The following is a 16,048-nucleotide window of genomic DNA, read 5'->3' as shown; positions in this document are numbered from 1 at the left end:
CAGGAGAAAAAACAAACCCTTCAAAGTCAGCAAAGCTGCTGGGGACTCTATAGGTAAGGGAAATTAGCCATAACATGAGAATTCTCCCTAACAACGCTTGACCAGCTATCCTTGTCCCAAATCCCAAATGCGACTGTGCAATAGGTCAGAGCGACAACTGAGGTCACAGGGTGCCAAGGATGCTATTTGGACCGACATCGACGTCTGGTCCGTTCACGAAGACGACTCGATGGCCATCAACACAGTTGTGCACGACGACCCTTGCTGGAATAAACTTTCTGGGAGTTCCAAAGCAAGAGAATAAATATCGAAGATGAGGAATCCGTGGGAGGATCAAGTAGAAAGAACATTAAGAGATGCAAGTAATTTGTTATTTTTATTCACATTGTGCAAAATGTGCATGTTTTCATAAATGTAATTCAAATGGTTTTTGTCCTGCCACGTATTCCTCATCTTTGATATATTCACATATCCTGTTGCAGCTCAGAAACTTTTCTCTGCAAAGGGCGCTGTGCATCGTCGTGGGCCTCCGTCCTCGTCGAGTAGGATGTTGACACTGGTATAAAAGGCATGCACCGCGCCCGTTGCCTCAGTTCCATTTTTTCCGCACAGCTGCTCAAAAAGGTTCTTCACCTTGGCATGTTCGATAACTGCGTAGTTACAAGTTTTGTCTGAAAATGTCGACTTGTACCCTGAAAACGGGCTTCAAGAGATGCACTGAGTGTTCGGCTAAAATGTCTATAACGATCTTCATCGGGTGCGTCTCTGTTGTAAGGTGTTATGCAAAGGCATCTTTCTATGTTAAGGAAGGATTTCCAAGGACAGGGCAAGGATGTCCTCCCAGATTGGATGGATAACAAAAAATGCTTTAGCCCTCATAATAGAATTGTAGCTATCTAGGTCTGAATCATTAATTGAACCTGTTGCAGATGTGCCCTGAGGATGCCAAATGAGCACAATGATTCCTGACCCACTTAACAAGTGGGAAAATTGGAACTAGCTATAGTGGCTGGTGACCCATTGGTAGGAGTCAGGGCTGGCTCCCACATTTCGACATTCTATCTAGAAGTTTCACATTGATGTCTTAGCAATTTCTCATTTGCTTGTGGACCGCAGGCTATTCTAGCCAGTTGTGAAGCTGGGAGAAGAAGGTAGACAACCCCCTTAATCACTGTGCATATAATTTTTCTTATTTTAGACGATTTTCCCATGTGGTTTTAAGTTTGACGCTGGGGTTCATTTATGCTTTGGGATCTGTCTTTGTTGCAAGATTTGGTGAATAGAAATCCACTTCTGTTCAATTGTATTTGCATTGTGATATATTTGATGCAGCTTTGGTAGTCAAACCTGGCTAATTACATTGCAAATCGTGCAGCAATTTTATGTTCACTGTTTGTCTATTTTCATGACGTTTCCTTGGAAAGCCACCTTATTGCCGAGTTTCATGAAGCAGAACTGATAACGATGGCCTCAAGGAGGGCTTTAATGGTATGGGGCTACCACATTGAAAAAGCAGTTCTCCAGCATTGGATCTTTCATAGATTCACATGCTGTGAATATTCCCTGTCATCAGGCTGGGAATTCTCAGTAACATAGAGCAGTTTATCCATGAGTAAGAGCCTGTTAAAGGCCTGTGCTTCCTGCGGATTGAAAAATGTCTATGTGGAATATCATCACGATGATTGTCTCTACTGCTTTCATCCTCATCACTTTATCCAGGACTGTGAAATAAGCCAGTCGTTTTCCAACAAGCCGCTGAGGGATCGTCATCTCGTTGTGTGGCTCGAGGATGCCAGCGGGTCCTCCGACTTTGCATCTGTCCAGAGCCATGCCTCGTTACGACAGGACAGCCCAGCAAACCACATCTACTAAGAGGTGTAGGTCGCATGAGGTCCATGCCACCAGTAAGAGGAAGCATAAAAAAACATCTGATGAGCCCAGATCCTTGCACAAGGACCGGTCTTTACCAAAGGTCAGTGCCCAGGGAATGTCGGCAGGAAAGGACACCCAAGGCCCTTTCCATCGCCCTATTTTTTTTTTCAAAGTATTTTATTGGTTTCGTGATAAGGTAAAACAATACAAACTCGTGAATTGAACAAGTGAAAAAGAGGGAAGGAAAGAAGAAGATGGGGAGAAAGAAAAGAACAAAAGGAAACTTATCTTAAACAACGATAGTCTTCGTGTGATGTAGTAAGTGGAGTTCGTGATGGTGGTTCAGTCCAGAGTGTAACTTCTCAGGAAGTGGAGGGGAACAGCTGCAGGAGGCATATACCTTGTGATGGTGGGAGCCTGTTACTATGAACCACAACAGGTGTTCAAGGGGGCTTATGGTCCGCATCGAAGAGCATGTCCGTCAGAAGGGCCCTCCAGGCGACCAGGGAGCCGCTTGTGGCTTCCCCGTTGGATGTAGTTCCTTCCTGCCAGGCTCTGGTCTCCGCAGCCGTCCACCTCGCCATTTCGTTTAACCAGCGCTCATGTCTGGGGCCCGCTGGCGTCTTCCAAGCCATCGCTATGGTCCTTTTGACGAGTATACATGAAATGTCCATTAGTTTCACGAGGTGTTTGAATTTACTCGGTCTGGGGTATGTACCCAATAGGCACTCTCCTGGTGACCATTCGTATCGCTCCATGCCGGCGTCTCTACAGGATTGCTTGGCTTTCGACCAGAGGGTCATCACTTTGGTGCAGGACCAGAACATGTGGATCATGTCTGCCCTGTCGTTCCCGCACCATGGGCACACCGGTGGGACCTTCGCGTTGAACGAGGCAACTCTGTGGGGGGTCATGTAAGTTCGATAAAGGACGTTCAACTGTATCTGGCTAAATCTGGAGTTTCTTGACACTTTCTTGGGGAATATTAGTGCTCTTTCCCATTCTTTATCAGTGAGCGGGGCTGCAAGGTCTACTTCCCATTTTGCCCTCAGTGTCGCTCCCTTAAGGTTAGGTTTGTCGATGAGCCTGTTGTATAACCTGGAGACAGGTCTCCATCCATCAGAGAGGTCATACATTTCTTGTAGTAGAGGGTCCGAGGTAGGTTCCTCTGGCCAGGTGGGCCACTGATTCTTGGCGGTACGTTTGAGCCTATGGTACCAGAGGAACTGGCCTTTGGGTAGCCCTTCGATTTCTTGCATCGATTCGAAGTCCCTGAACACTCCATCTTCAAACATGTCTCCCCATGTGTATATCGCGGCTTCCTCCCACCTCCTTGCTATGGGGAGGTCTGCCTCCTTCTTGCACACATCTGCCATTATGGGATGGTCCGGAGAGTATGGGTGTTGCACCTTCCTGATGTGGCAAGTCCTGGTCCATATCTGTCTGCCAAGCCCGACGACCATAGGGGTTTCCGAAGAGCAGCAGAGGGGATTCCATAGGGTTTCCTTGGGAGTTAAGTTGGTGTGGGGTTGCTTCAGTAGCCCCAATTCAGCTGAAGATTCGTCTGACAGCCATCTCGTGATGTGACTGAGCTGGGCGGCCAGGTAGTAGAGCTGGAGATCTGGAAGTTTTATTCCGCCTTCTTTATGTGGAAGGGTTAGTGTGGCCAGTGACAATTTATGTCTGTGGGGTCCCCATAAAAAGTCCTTGATAATAGCTTCCAATTTCCTGAAGAAAGGGGGCCGTATGTAATGGCAAATGTTCACAAAGAAGTATAAAAAGCGAGGGAGGATTATCATTTTGACAATCGCCGCTCTCCCCACCATTGCCAGTGGGAGTTTAGACCAGAATTTTATGGACCGTCGGAGGTTGGTGACGGCTGCTTCTGTGTTGTGCTCATGTGTGAGCTGTGGGGTGTGGCTGAGATTAATCCCCAGGTATCTGAACTTCTCGGGTTGCCATTTTATCCCTATGATCGGAAGGTCCTCCGCTGAGGCGTCTCTCAATCCGGCCAGGGGGAATGCTGAGGATTTGTGTCTGCTAAATTGGATTCCGGAGTATCTCGCATAGTTGTCGAGTACCTCCAGTGCTGTCGGTGCATTGAGCTCAGGGTCTTTTAGGTACAGGAGAACATCATCAGCGTACAATGATATTATGTTATAAACGTTGCCCACCTTGATGCCGGCGTCAAAGAGCTGCTGACGAAAGTATAAGGCAATCGGTTCCAGTCCCAGTATGTACAGCATGGGCGAAAGTGGGCATCCTTGTCTCGTGCCCCTCTGTATTTTCCAAGGTTCTGAGACCGTTCCGCCTGTCTTGACCCTGGCCACTGGGGAGTTGTAGAGAACCTGGACCCATCTGATGAAGCCATTTCCGAAGCCAAAAGCCCGCAAGGCCTCCACCAGCCACTCCCAGTAGATGGAGTCAAAGGCCTTAATGGCGTCAAGTGACAGTATCGCTAGATCTTCCTCCGAGTCATGAGTTTCGGCCATGATGTGTTGGAGCCTCCTCAAATTGGCTGTGGTGTTGCGACCTGGGACAAATCCGTTCTGATCCTCATGGATTATGGACCCTAGCACTCTAGCAAGTCTGCTGGCCAGTATTGAGGTGAGGATCTTGCTATCGTAATTGAGCATGGCCAGGGGTCGGTATGAGTCGCAGTCAGTGGGTGGTTTGTGGGGCTTAAGCATGGGGATGATTATGGTTTCTCTCATGGTGTTGGGGAGGATCCCGTTTGTGTAAGCTTCCTGGTAGACTTCGTGTAGGATGGGGGTGAGAATGGGCTCGTATGCTTTATAAAATTCCGGCGTAAGCCCGTCGCTACCTGGGGTCTTGGAGGTGGCGAGCGACCTGATGGCCCATCTTATATCGTCGGGAGTAATTTCCATGTCTAGTTCAGTTCTCTGTTCGCTGGATATTTGGGGTATGTCGATCTCATCCAGGGTGTCTATTATTTCAGTGGTGGGGATCCGGGCTTCATGAGCATATAGTTTTGAGTAAAACTCGGCAAATGCTTTGTTGATCCCCATCTGTGTCCTGTGGGATGCACCATCTGCATCTATTATTTCTGTTGGTAAGTGTTTAGGGTGCTCTCTTCTGCACAACCAGGCCAACAGCTTACCTGGTTTGTCTGATTCCCTGTGGGATCGAGCGGTGTATGTGGCGAAGTCAAATTTTTCCAGCCTGTCCCAGGAGAGCTGGCATTTTTCTCGGGCCGTTTTCAGTTCCGTTTCGACTCCTGGGGAGGTGTCGAGGGTGGACTCCAGGCGGGTGATCTCTGATTCTTGGGCCTCAAGTGATGCCTTTAGTTGCCTGCGGGTGCCACCAGCTCTAGATATGATTTCTCCTCTGGTGACCACCTTCATGGCTTCCCACAGTGTGCTCCAAGTGGAGACGGATCCTTTATTGATATCGACGTACTCCTCTAGTCTCTCGGCAAGGTCCTCTCTGAACTGTGGGTCCTCTAGTGTCGCGGAAGGCATTCTCCACATGGGGATCGGGGGTCTGGGTCCTCTCTGCCTCCATTGCATAATTAGCGGGGAGTGATCGGAAATAGATCTCCCCAGATACTCTGTGGTTATTGCCAGCGGGGCTTCGTCACGATCGATGAACAAGTAATCTATCCTTGTGTGGACGTTGTGTGGGGCTGAGTAATGGGAATAACTCCTATCGGCTGGGTGTTGTATCCTCCAGATGTCCACTAGGTTGAGTTGGTCTAGTGTTTCCGTCATGGCACGGGTAGCAGGGTTGCTTGATTGGGGGGGAGGAAGCGATCTGTCCATAGTTGTGTCCATAACACAGTTAAAGTCTCCTCCCCATAGGAAGGTTTGGCCTCGGTGGTGTGTCAGCTTGGAGCTCAATGTGTTGAGGTACGGCGGGATTCCGTGTTGCGGGAAATATGTGTTAGCTAAGCAGATCGGGGTCTGTTCCATAGTTCCCCACATTATTACGTATCTGCCTTCCTTGTCAGATTCACATCCATGTAATTGGAAGGGCACATTTGGGTTTATCCATATTAACACACCCCTTGCGTATTTGGAATATGGGGATCCTCTCACAGTTCCCTCCCATCGGTCTGCCAGTTTAGACAGAGCGTCCTCGGTGAGGTGTGTCTCCTGTAACATCGCTATCGAGACTTTCTTCCTCCTGAGGTAGGACTGTATGCGGTTCCTCCTGAGGTACGAGCCCATTCCCCTTACGTTCCACGTCATGACATTGAGTTGTGGTGCCATTGGTGTGGTGTTCTGGGTTTGGCATGGGGGGCAGCCGCGGCGGCCCAGTGTGGCATCAGAGCGTGGTTGATAAGTTGTAAGCGATGGGCCTCTGATTCGTCGTTTCTTGAGGCGTGTCCTGTGGCCATCCCGGTATTTTCAAGCATCAGTAAAACGAAGACTATGGTACTAACTGAACTAATAACATAACTCAAACTGGTGCGCCCAGCGACTACAACTATGTCGCGGTGCTCAGGCGCTCCCGCGCCGTCTGTACCCATCCGGGAGTCGGGCGCGAGTTGGGTCGGGCAGAGACTCGCCCGGTTGGTTCTTTCGCTGGGGGCGGGGTTGCTGCGAGGCGGCGAGGCCAAACGAGGGTCGTTTCCATATGATATACTGTTAATTGGGTTACCTGCTTGGGTCCGGCTGTTTATGCTTCATGTGTGGATGGTGTGGAGGGTCCCTGGGGTCCGGCTCTGCTCCCCCGAGGTTCAGTCTTCCCCACCTGGGTTATCTGCACCATCAGCAAGGTTATTGTCCTCTAGCCACATGTTGGCCGCTTTCGGATTTTCGAGGAAGATTGCTCGCCCTTTGTGGATAACTTTCAGGCGGGACGGGTACAGCAATCTGTATTTAAGGTTCAGTTGGCGAAGCCTTGCTTTGATCGGAACAAACGAGTTCCTCTCCCTTTGTACTTTCTGGGTGTAGTCCGGGTATATGGAAATCTTAGCGTCGCCCTGTATAATAGGGCCAGTTTCCCTGGAATATCTTAATACGGTTTCCCTGTCCTGGAAGTTTAGTATCTTGGCTATAATTGGCCGTGGGTGTGATCCAGGGGGGGGTCGTTTCTGTAGGGACCTGTGGGCCCTCTCCACCGCAAATCCCTGAGTCAGTTTGCCGGCCCCAATTTCCTGTAGCAGCAGGGTTTCCACATAGGACGTGGTATTTAGGCCTTCATTCCCCTCCGGGATACCTAAGATTCTGATGTTCCCTCGTCTGGCCCGACCCTCGGCCTCCTCCGCCCTTTCTTCTAGGAATGTGACCTTCCTTTTCAGGTCCGAAATTTCCGATTGTAGGGTCGCCGCGGCCGCGGCCCCACCTCTGTGGTTTTCTCCATGGCCGTCACCCTTTCCGTTAAGTTGCGGGCATCTTGGCGAATGAGTTGTATATCTATTTTGAACTCGTCTATCTTGGAGTCGATGTGAGTCTTTAATGAGGCAATAGCATCCATTATCTGGGAGTGGTTATCTTTGGGGTCCGTCTCTTGCGAGCGAATGGTTTCGGTGGAGCTGGCCCTGACTTGGGTGGGAGTCTTTGCCCCGGCTGAGACAAAGGAGTCCATGGTGGCGGCCCTGGTTTTATTTTTGGCGGCCATGTTGGGGACGTAATAGTGGTTGCCCCGGAGTCCTGAGTCTGGAGGGGTGAAGTTCAGGGCCGCTCTCTTATGTAGCCCGGAGTGGTGTTCTAGGGTGGGTTGTGCCCTGGGGAGTTGTTATTTCAGTAGTTGGAGTCTGTCCAGGGCGCCTGAGATGGGGCACTTCTCCGTGTTTCCAGGTGCTCTATCCGCTGTCCTAGCGCCTGTGTCGCTGTCCCTGGGCTTAGGGGTGGTAGTGTTGGGGCGCTTAGGGCAGGAGTTGTCCCCTCTTGGCGAGGGAGTCCAGTTGGGCGGCCCAACCACGGGGACAATGCAGGCTGTGGTTGGGGAGGATAGTTGGGGCCGTACTCACAGTTGCTCCGCGGCTTGGCGCACCGTCACGGCTTTCCGGGTCGTTTCTTATTTCCAGGCCTTTGGGCAAAGTAACGGGCCACAGCAGCCCAGTGCCCCAGCAGCTCTTCCGGCCCAGCCACCCAGCGGCGGCCTCCCTGCAGATGAATGTAGGCCCAGGAGGGGGAGGCCGGGGTTGTCCCCTCCTGGTGGAGGAGTCCAGTTGGGCGGCCCAGCTGCAAGGACAATGCAGGCTGTGGTTGGGGAGGGCAGCCGGGGCTGTGCTCACGATTGCTCCGTGACTTGGCGCATCGTCACGGCTTTCCGGGTCATTCCTGATTCCAGGACATTGGGCGAGGCAACGGGCCACAGCAGCCCGGTGCCCCAGCAGCTCCTCTGGCCCGGCCACCCGGCAGCGGCCTCCCTGCCGAAGAATGCAGGCCCAGTGGGGGGAGGCCGATGGTATCGCTGCGTGCTCCTGTCCCCGGAATACGCAGCGTGTTTGTTTTCGGCTAGTTCTCCGGTGGAGGGGAGAGAGTTGGAAGCAGGTGAGCTCCCCGCCGCCGTCTCCGATATGCAGTTTGTGTCTCGGTGGAGCTCCGGAAATAGGGCAACACCGGCACGTAGTGTCGACCGAGGCCTTCCGACGTGGTGATAGAGGAGTAGGGCGAGGATCGGGTGTCAGCCACGGTCGGATGTTGGGATGAGGCCCGCTCCGCTGTGTTGCTCCTCCACGATGCTCACCGCCTGGATGTGCTGGTGGGGGTGCTACGCGGAGGCTCCGCTAGGTTCTGTGAGCCGCCATCTTGGATCCAGGCGCGGCGGGGGGAGGGAGTGCGTTTGATGATCAGCGCCGGCGTCTGGGGGGCCGGAGAGTCCGACCCCTCGAGCAGGTTTTGTGCGGGATCGCCTCACACACCTCTGCGTTCTTTTCAGGGGGCTGCTAACCCGCTGAAGCCGGAGAAAAATGATTCGAAAACGGCGTCTCGGCCGGAGCTCGGCGAATCAGCCTCTGCTCGCCATCGACTCCAGGCCACGCCCCCTTTCCATCGCCCTAAGGAAGCAATTTCATCTTTCAAATCCACGTCCAAGTCTCGTGGCCACTCTTCATCTTCGATGGCGAAAGCTACCCTGTCAACATCCTCTTCGAAATCAGCAGCAAGTACGACATCGTCGACGTCCAAGCCTCCCTCCAGGTCTATGCCAAAGCCATCTATGCCATCCACTGGCACCCCACCAACGAGACTATCAACGGCGCGGATCTCATCAACAGCAACCACCTAGATGGCTGCGATGCCCTGGTCGACGACTTTGTAGGATTATTACCACTAACATAGTGACAAACGTCGCCAACACCCAGACCAGTACAGTGTACACACTGACTGCTCGTCCACAAGCATCATATCCTAACCTTGGGGTGGCCGTGCTACCAGGAGGTACTATCGTACCAGAGCCAAGTCTTTCCTTATCAGAGGCTGTACAGGAGCGAGAGGAAGAGGCCATCACGTCACCGCTGTCTTCACCATCACACAAGACTTCACCTCCCAGAAGGAACTCTAGTTCCCCTAGTTCCCCGTGGGGTAAGACAAGCCTGATCAGACTGCCATCTTTAACTTCTCTGCACTCATCTCAGGCACAGGACGATTTGTCTTTAATGCAGCCAGCTCCATTGTTGCCTCCCAAAGAGATATGTCACTAGACATTTTATCTACTTTGACCACGCTGGTAGCAACCATGCAACAAAGGCTGCATGCACCAGCCCCAGTTCCGGTGCCTTCTATACGGCCTTACGTAGATGTCCCTGGGCCCTCCAGGGAAGAGGATGACATCCCACGGCCCTGCAGGAGGAGTGAACACCTGTCAAGGCCTCATCAGCTGTCTGATACAGGGACAGACACACACAGATCCCGACCAGTTGGATGATGTGGTTTCCACACACTCGTCCCACACTGACGAATTTGAGGATTTTGTCACAGGTGATGGGGAACCGGATGATATTCCGATCAGGAACTCGTCCCCTGATAAGATTTTCGGGCCTTACACTGGAGGAGCAGCGCAAGGACAATATACTTTATCGGCACAGAGAGCAGTGCAGGAAATCGATTATGTCCATCCCACTGTTGGAAGCCATGGCCTGGTCACCTTGGCACATCCCGCTACTGCCCAAGCAAAAATGGACCAGTTCAACAAAAAGTACAAGGCCCCGGAGAGCGCTCCCGCCTGCCTCTGCACCCAACCCATGCCAGATTCCGTTTTCTCTGATGCTGCCAGACAAAGGTCCGCTAATCCATCGGCCTCCTGCTCCGTCCCTCCAGACAATGAGGGAAAACACCTTGACGCTTTCAGGAAAAAGTTATTACTAATGCAGCCTCGACTATCAAATCTATCAAATACAGTGGCGCACAACATGATCACGACCTGTGGTACAAGATGGGCCCCTTACTAGAGTTTCTGCCAGATGACAAACATGAGGGCGAATTGGCATCGCACCATGGCATCAGGGTCTCAGTGGACATTGCTGATACTGGTTTTTGCCAGCTTGGAAATGGAGCAGTTCTGCACAGACAAGGCTGGCTCAATGCCACAGATTTTTGACGTGATGTCCAGTCCAGGGGCGTTGATATGCCCTTCAATGGAACAGACCCAATTGGGGGGAAAAAGGTGGATGAGGCTTTACAGTCCATCAAAACAGACACAGAAGCCACTCATTCCCTGGGCACGCTGCATCAAAGGCACCAGTACTGTCGCTCTGGAAAAGGGTGTTATCGTAGAACTTCACGGGATTACTGCTCCACATACCAGTCTTCCTCCTCCTACAAGACCCCGTACTCCTCAGGGGACCAGTATAGAAAAAAGTCTCATTCCTATAGGTATTTGCAGCACTGCCGTGGCTCCACCCGATCTAGGGGCCAGTCTGGCAAACAACCATGACCAGCTCGGGGCCCAATCCTCCCACTTCAGCACCCTGGTGGGAGGACGACTGTCAAGGTTTGTCAAAGAATGGGGAAACATCACAACCGACAAATGGGTGCTATCCCTCCTCCAGCAGGTCCACTCGCTGGAGTTTGTAGACTATCCACCGGACAGTCCTCCTGCACACAAGCCGGAAAAGTTGCAGCAACAGCTGCTGCAGGAAGTGCCAGCACTGCCACAGAAAGGGGCGGTGGAGAAAGTTCCAAAGTATGAAGTGGGCACAGGAGTCTACTCCCGCTACTTCCTGGTAATGAAAGTCACTGCACAGCAAGTCAGGGGGTTGGAGTCCCATCCTATATTAGATCGGATTGTGCTAAACAAATTCCTAAAGACACCAACATTCTGTATGGTGACATTGCAGCAGGTGCTGTCCCAACTGCAGCAAGGAGATTTCTTGGCATCCCTACAACACCTATTTTCATATCCCTATTCGCCACTCACACCGGCGCTACCTACGCTTCGTGGTGGCAGGAGGCCATTATCAATTCAAGGCCCTTCCCTTAGGCCTGCGTTTGGCTCCACGGGTGTTTACCAAGTGCCTTGCGCCAGTGGTGGCACACCTGCGGTGCAGGGGCATCCATGTATACCTGTATCTAGATGACCACCTGAGAACCACCTCATACCCGCTGGCAGAAGTGAACACCACAGCCGCCATCCAGTGTCTACAGCAAATAGGTTTCTGCATAAACTTCCCAAAGTCATACCTGGTTCCATCACAACAGGCACTCTATCTCTGAGCAAGACTCAACACCCAAACCTGCACCGCCAGGGCCACGGACATAAGGGCGGCAGCTCTTCTGGAAAAGGTGCGCTGTCTCTGCAGAGCCCGGGGGATCAGTACGCAGTTACAAATCTCTGCTGTGCTGGCGATGTCATTGTGGATCCCTTTGATCACCCACTGCTGGCTACACATGAGGCCGGTGCAGGAATTCCTGGATGCCTGTTGGATACAAGCCTCAGTGTCCTGGGACAACTGCATCGATCTGACAGATTTTCAGGCGGAGCCTTCCCTGGTGGTCTGTGAAGGAATATCTGGTGCAAAGCACCCCTTTCAGGTTGCCGGACCATCAAGCCACCGTCATGACTGATGCTTCACTGGAAGGATGGGGCACCCACTGTCGGACCGACAACATGACATTGAGGTTTTATATCCCAAACAAGGAGGAACGAGGTCCCCACAGCTTTCCAGGGAGACCCAAGCCCTCTGGCATTGGGCTCTACAGCACAACATGTCAATCATTCCCCTTCATCTGCCGGAGATTTAGAACACTCCAACGGACTCTCTCAGCAGGGAGTTGCACTCTTGCCAAGAGTGGGAGCTGCACAGGGATCAACTTCACCCGTTTCAAACGTGGGGCACTCCAGAGATTTACATTTTTGCCACCTATAACAGTCGCTGCAAGACCTTTGCCAGCCGCTTTCCCCATCCAGAGAGCTTGGGGGATGCCTTTGTGCGTTTCCTTGGGAGGGGAATACCTGCATGCATTTCCCCCCAATTCCTCTGGTGCCTCAAGTCCTACAAGCATTCAGACTGTATCAGTGCAAACTGATATTAGTGTCTCGTGCATGGCCGAGACAGTTTTTGTACTCTGACCTCCTCACCGTCTCGTCGACAGCTCCCCTCAAGCTGCACCCACACCAGGCTCTCCTGTCCAGGAACCAGGGTCGGCACCAGGGTCGGCGCTGCACCACGACCTGGCCTCACTCAAACTGACGGCCTGGCTCCTGTGTTCTTCAAGTTCGGAGCTCTGTCCCTTCAGCAAGACTGCCAGGAGGGCCTGGCCCGAGCAAGAGCTCTGTCCATCTTTAAGTACTACAAGAGCAAGCAGAAACGTTTTCAGGTGTACATCAGTTGTGACCCCAGACCATCCGTCCGGAAGATCTATTCCCTTATCTGTTGTCCCTGGCTCAGTATGGCTTGACGCATTTTTCAATTAAGGAGCACCTGGCGGCAATCTCCAGGTAGAGCCATCTCTGTGGACCCACCGGCTGGTGAAGGAGTTCTTACGTGCGCTGTTAGTCCTTTCCACCTGTCTGTCGCCCAGTACCAGCGTGAGAGCTAAATGTGCTACTCGCAAGGCTCATTAGGCTGCCTTTCGAACCAATGCATCAAGCATCCATTAAGCATCTTTCCTGGAAAACTGAGCTCTTGGTGGCCATAGCATTGCCCAGGTGAGTGGGGGAAATCAAGGCATGTTCCTCCATATCGCCTTATTTTACATTTCACAAGGACAAGGCTATACTGCGTACTAACCTGACCTTTATGGATAAGGTGCCTTTCTCTTTTCATCTCAATCAACAAGTGGTTCTGCCCGTATTCTTTGGCACACAACGTCACCAGCGGCACGAACACTACACACGCTGTATGTGGCACGTGCCCTCAAGTACCATGTGGCGCGTACTAAGTCGTTCCGTGCTACGGATCAATTGTTTGTGTCATTTGGACCTTCTGGGCCCAGGAAGGCTCTTTCGAAGTCTTCCTTTTCAAGATGGATTCCAGCCTGGATTTCATACTGCCATCAACAGGCCGGCAGGGTGCTTCCCAGCAGGCCCCGGGCTCACTCCACCAGAGCAGTGGCTGCAACTGCTGCTTTCCTCTCTGGAATCCCGCTACCTGACATCTGCAGTTCAGCCACCTGGAGATCAGTGCATACATTCACCAGGTTCTACTGTGTCGACAGATTCTGCAGAAGAGTCAGCTAGTCAGTTCTGCAGAACCTTTTTGCGTGAGGTTAGTAAGTCTCCAGTGGTGAGTTATGCTGGGACTTTGCCTCCGCCCATATGTATTGTAATACAGCTTTGTAATCTATTCACAGCATGTGAATCTATGAATTATCCAATGCTGGAAAAGGAATAAGGGGCTGGCCCTGTCACACTTGATTCTCACCAAGACCCTGTTTAAATATTTCCCTCAATGATTGTGTCTCTTTATTTTATGTGACCCACATTATAGAAACCTGCATTAATAAGTAGATTAATCCAGCCATCATCTCCACCAGTGTTTCATAGGTGAACCTGAGGAAGTGTAGCAAATAGTCTGTCTATTAGGGATCAGGAAAATGTTTGCCAAATAATACAACTGCTCAAAGTGTTGAGCATAATCTCAAATATTGGATCTCTTGTCTTTTTATTTTGTGACTTAATTTGAGCTTTCTCTCAGCAGGCCAGGCTACAGGAGACACCAGGGCAGGACCCAGCTGCTTCTGTGACGGAGGGTCAGCGGAGGGATTCCAGATCAACCATGTTCCGTATTCCTGAGTTCAAGTGGTCACAAATGCATCAGCGTCTGCTCACTGATCTCCTCTTTTCAATTGAAACTGACATACAGATGTGGCGGAGGTGCGTCTATTTCAGTGTATTCATGGAAAGCTGGCAATTTATTGTGAGAAATATTGAAAATAGGTTGTGTATTTGTATCAATGTGGTTATATTTTGTAAGTTACTGTAGACATTTTAGCAAAATGTTGACATTTACAGTTTATCACTTTCACCCTAGTCATGTTGATTTTGCAATTTTGGCAAAGGGTAGGATGGGAGTTAGTTCAGAGAAGGGGAAACATTACATAATATTTTCACTTATTTGAAGATCTAATACATTATGGCTAATAAGGTCTGCTACAGGTGTTTGGCACAGTTTCTGCAAGCCTCCTTTTCTGAAAATGTGAATCTGGAAGAATGATTGCTTTTTACAGTTATTAATATGTCTTTAGTTGCCATTTACTGTTTTAAGATTTAGTTAGGTTTGAATTTGTTTCACATTTTACACCAGAAGTTGACAACACCTGACTTAATACAGGAATCCATGGTAACCTTTTTTGAATGAAGTACATCTGAAATTACTTTCATCCTTGATTGCACCAGTCGGCATGTTCGAGTTTGGCAGGCGGGCATTAACACAAGAGCAGAGTTACTTTGCCTGTGTGGTTGTGTATTCTGTATAAGATGAAATTTCCCACATTGTTTTTCTCCCACTCTGGATTACGTTGTCTGACATTCCACCTCTTGACTCCTTCCTTAACGCTGCATGTGTATAGATGATTTCTCAATGTCTCATGAATTCTTGCCCAGTGATCAATCCTTGTAAAGTTCACATATTTTCAGACTTCACCCACCTCTGTTAGGTTGTAGGTGCTTTCTAAAACGTCTCGTAACATATCCCACTTTCTAGGTGTCTTTCAGGCTCTTCAGTCCTCCCTGTAAGTGCTTTCTAAAACATCTTAGATCTTTCAAGCATCCGCTTCCCCATCCGGCAGCCAGGAACTGGTAGTCAAAGGCTGTCCGAGTCAACCTCAATGTACTTCAGCTCGATGCTTCTTCCTCTTTCTCCAGATAATGACTGACTTCCTTCTAACAATCTTTCTCATCTTACACTTGATTCCTGATGGTTATGGAGCTGCCTTCCATTTTGTTTTTACATTTTTTTTAACAACTGTTATTGTCTCTGGTTTTTTCCAACTCAGCCCTTTTCCCCATGTTTATCTCCTCATTGGCTCCCGTCACATGATCAAGGGAAGGTCGGTGATATAAACATAGTCAGCCGTTTTGAGTTTTGTCAGTTACTAGGTGTTGGGTGAAGGCACCACAGCTTTACATTTCTGATGAAAAAGGTTTGCTGAAAGATCAATTCTCCAGTATGGGGTCTTGAATGGATTCACATGCTCCTTCCCTGTCGTCAGGCTGAGAATCCTCAATAAAAACAAAAACAATTTCATTTTCACTACTGTATTTCTCCTTTTAAACCAATCACTGTCCTCTGGGTCATACTGCCCCATCCAATGACAGTCCTCTCCCTAAACCTCTCCTCTGGCAGCCATCTTCAGATTTGTACCACATGCTTTAGTGTTGGGAGTCCTCAAGTTTGCTCTCCAAGCTATTTGTAGGTTTTTCTGTGGTCTTCGACAGAAAACTTTCTATTTCTGTTTCAAAGGAGCCTCTGTGCTCTTTTTTTCCATCTGCCGACGGCGGGGATCCATTGTCAGTGAATTGCAGCGCCCCTCAAGATTCTAGAAGGCCATTGGGCCTACTTCACGCCCTCGGACCATGACGGAGGAGAAGGAGGGAAGGTCGCTCTTCAGGCCCTGCACCAAATGCAGGCTTTGAGAGCGCCTCGTCCGTGGGACCCAAGATGAGGCCAAGAACTGCAAGTCCGAGTCCACTGGGTTTGCCGCGGAAGCAGGTGCCAAGCTAAATAGGGCGCGATCGACATCACCGTCCGCCTCCATTGCCAGCTGGCAATTGAGCTCCTTCTCGAAAAGGAAGTTATCTACCTCGGCTAGACTTTGTGAGA

At 50.5% G+C, this 16,048-nt stretch overlaps 1 protein-coding gene across 3 annotated transcripts in view; it reads left to right on the top strand.

The window, feature by feature from the left end:
* LRBA (LPS responsive beige-like anchor protein) overlaps positions 1-16,048 on the top strand; it is a 3,444,508-nt gene that overhangs the window by 1,037,706 nt on the left and 2,390,754 nt on the right. For 2 of the 3 annotated variants that reach the window (XM_069631261.1, XM_069631263.1), the window contains exon 24: positions 13,922-14,100. In XM_069631261.1, the coding sequence (XP_069487362.1) occupies positions 13,922-14,100 (179 nt within the window). The remainder of the gene's footprint in view (positions 1-13,921; positions 14,101-16,048) is intronic. The other variant, XM_069631262.1, reaches the window with a different exon arrangement.

The sequence above is a fragment of the Ambystoma mexicanum genome, chromosome 6q, assembly GCF_040938575.1.
Source record: "Ambystoma mexicanum isolate Mex_15411 chromosome 6q, UKY_AmexF1_1, whole genome shotgun sequence".
Taxonomy (NCBI): Eukaryota; Metazoa; Chordata; class Amphibia; order Caudata; family Ambystomatidae; genus Ambystoma; species Ambystoma mexicanum.
The sequence above is the reverse complement of the archived record's forward strand: the minus strand, read 5'-3'. Positions and strand labels throughout refer to the sequence as shown.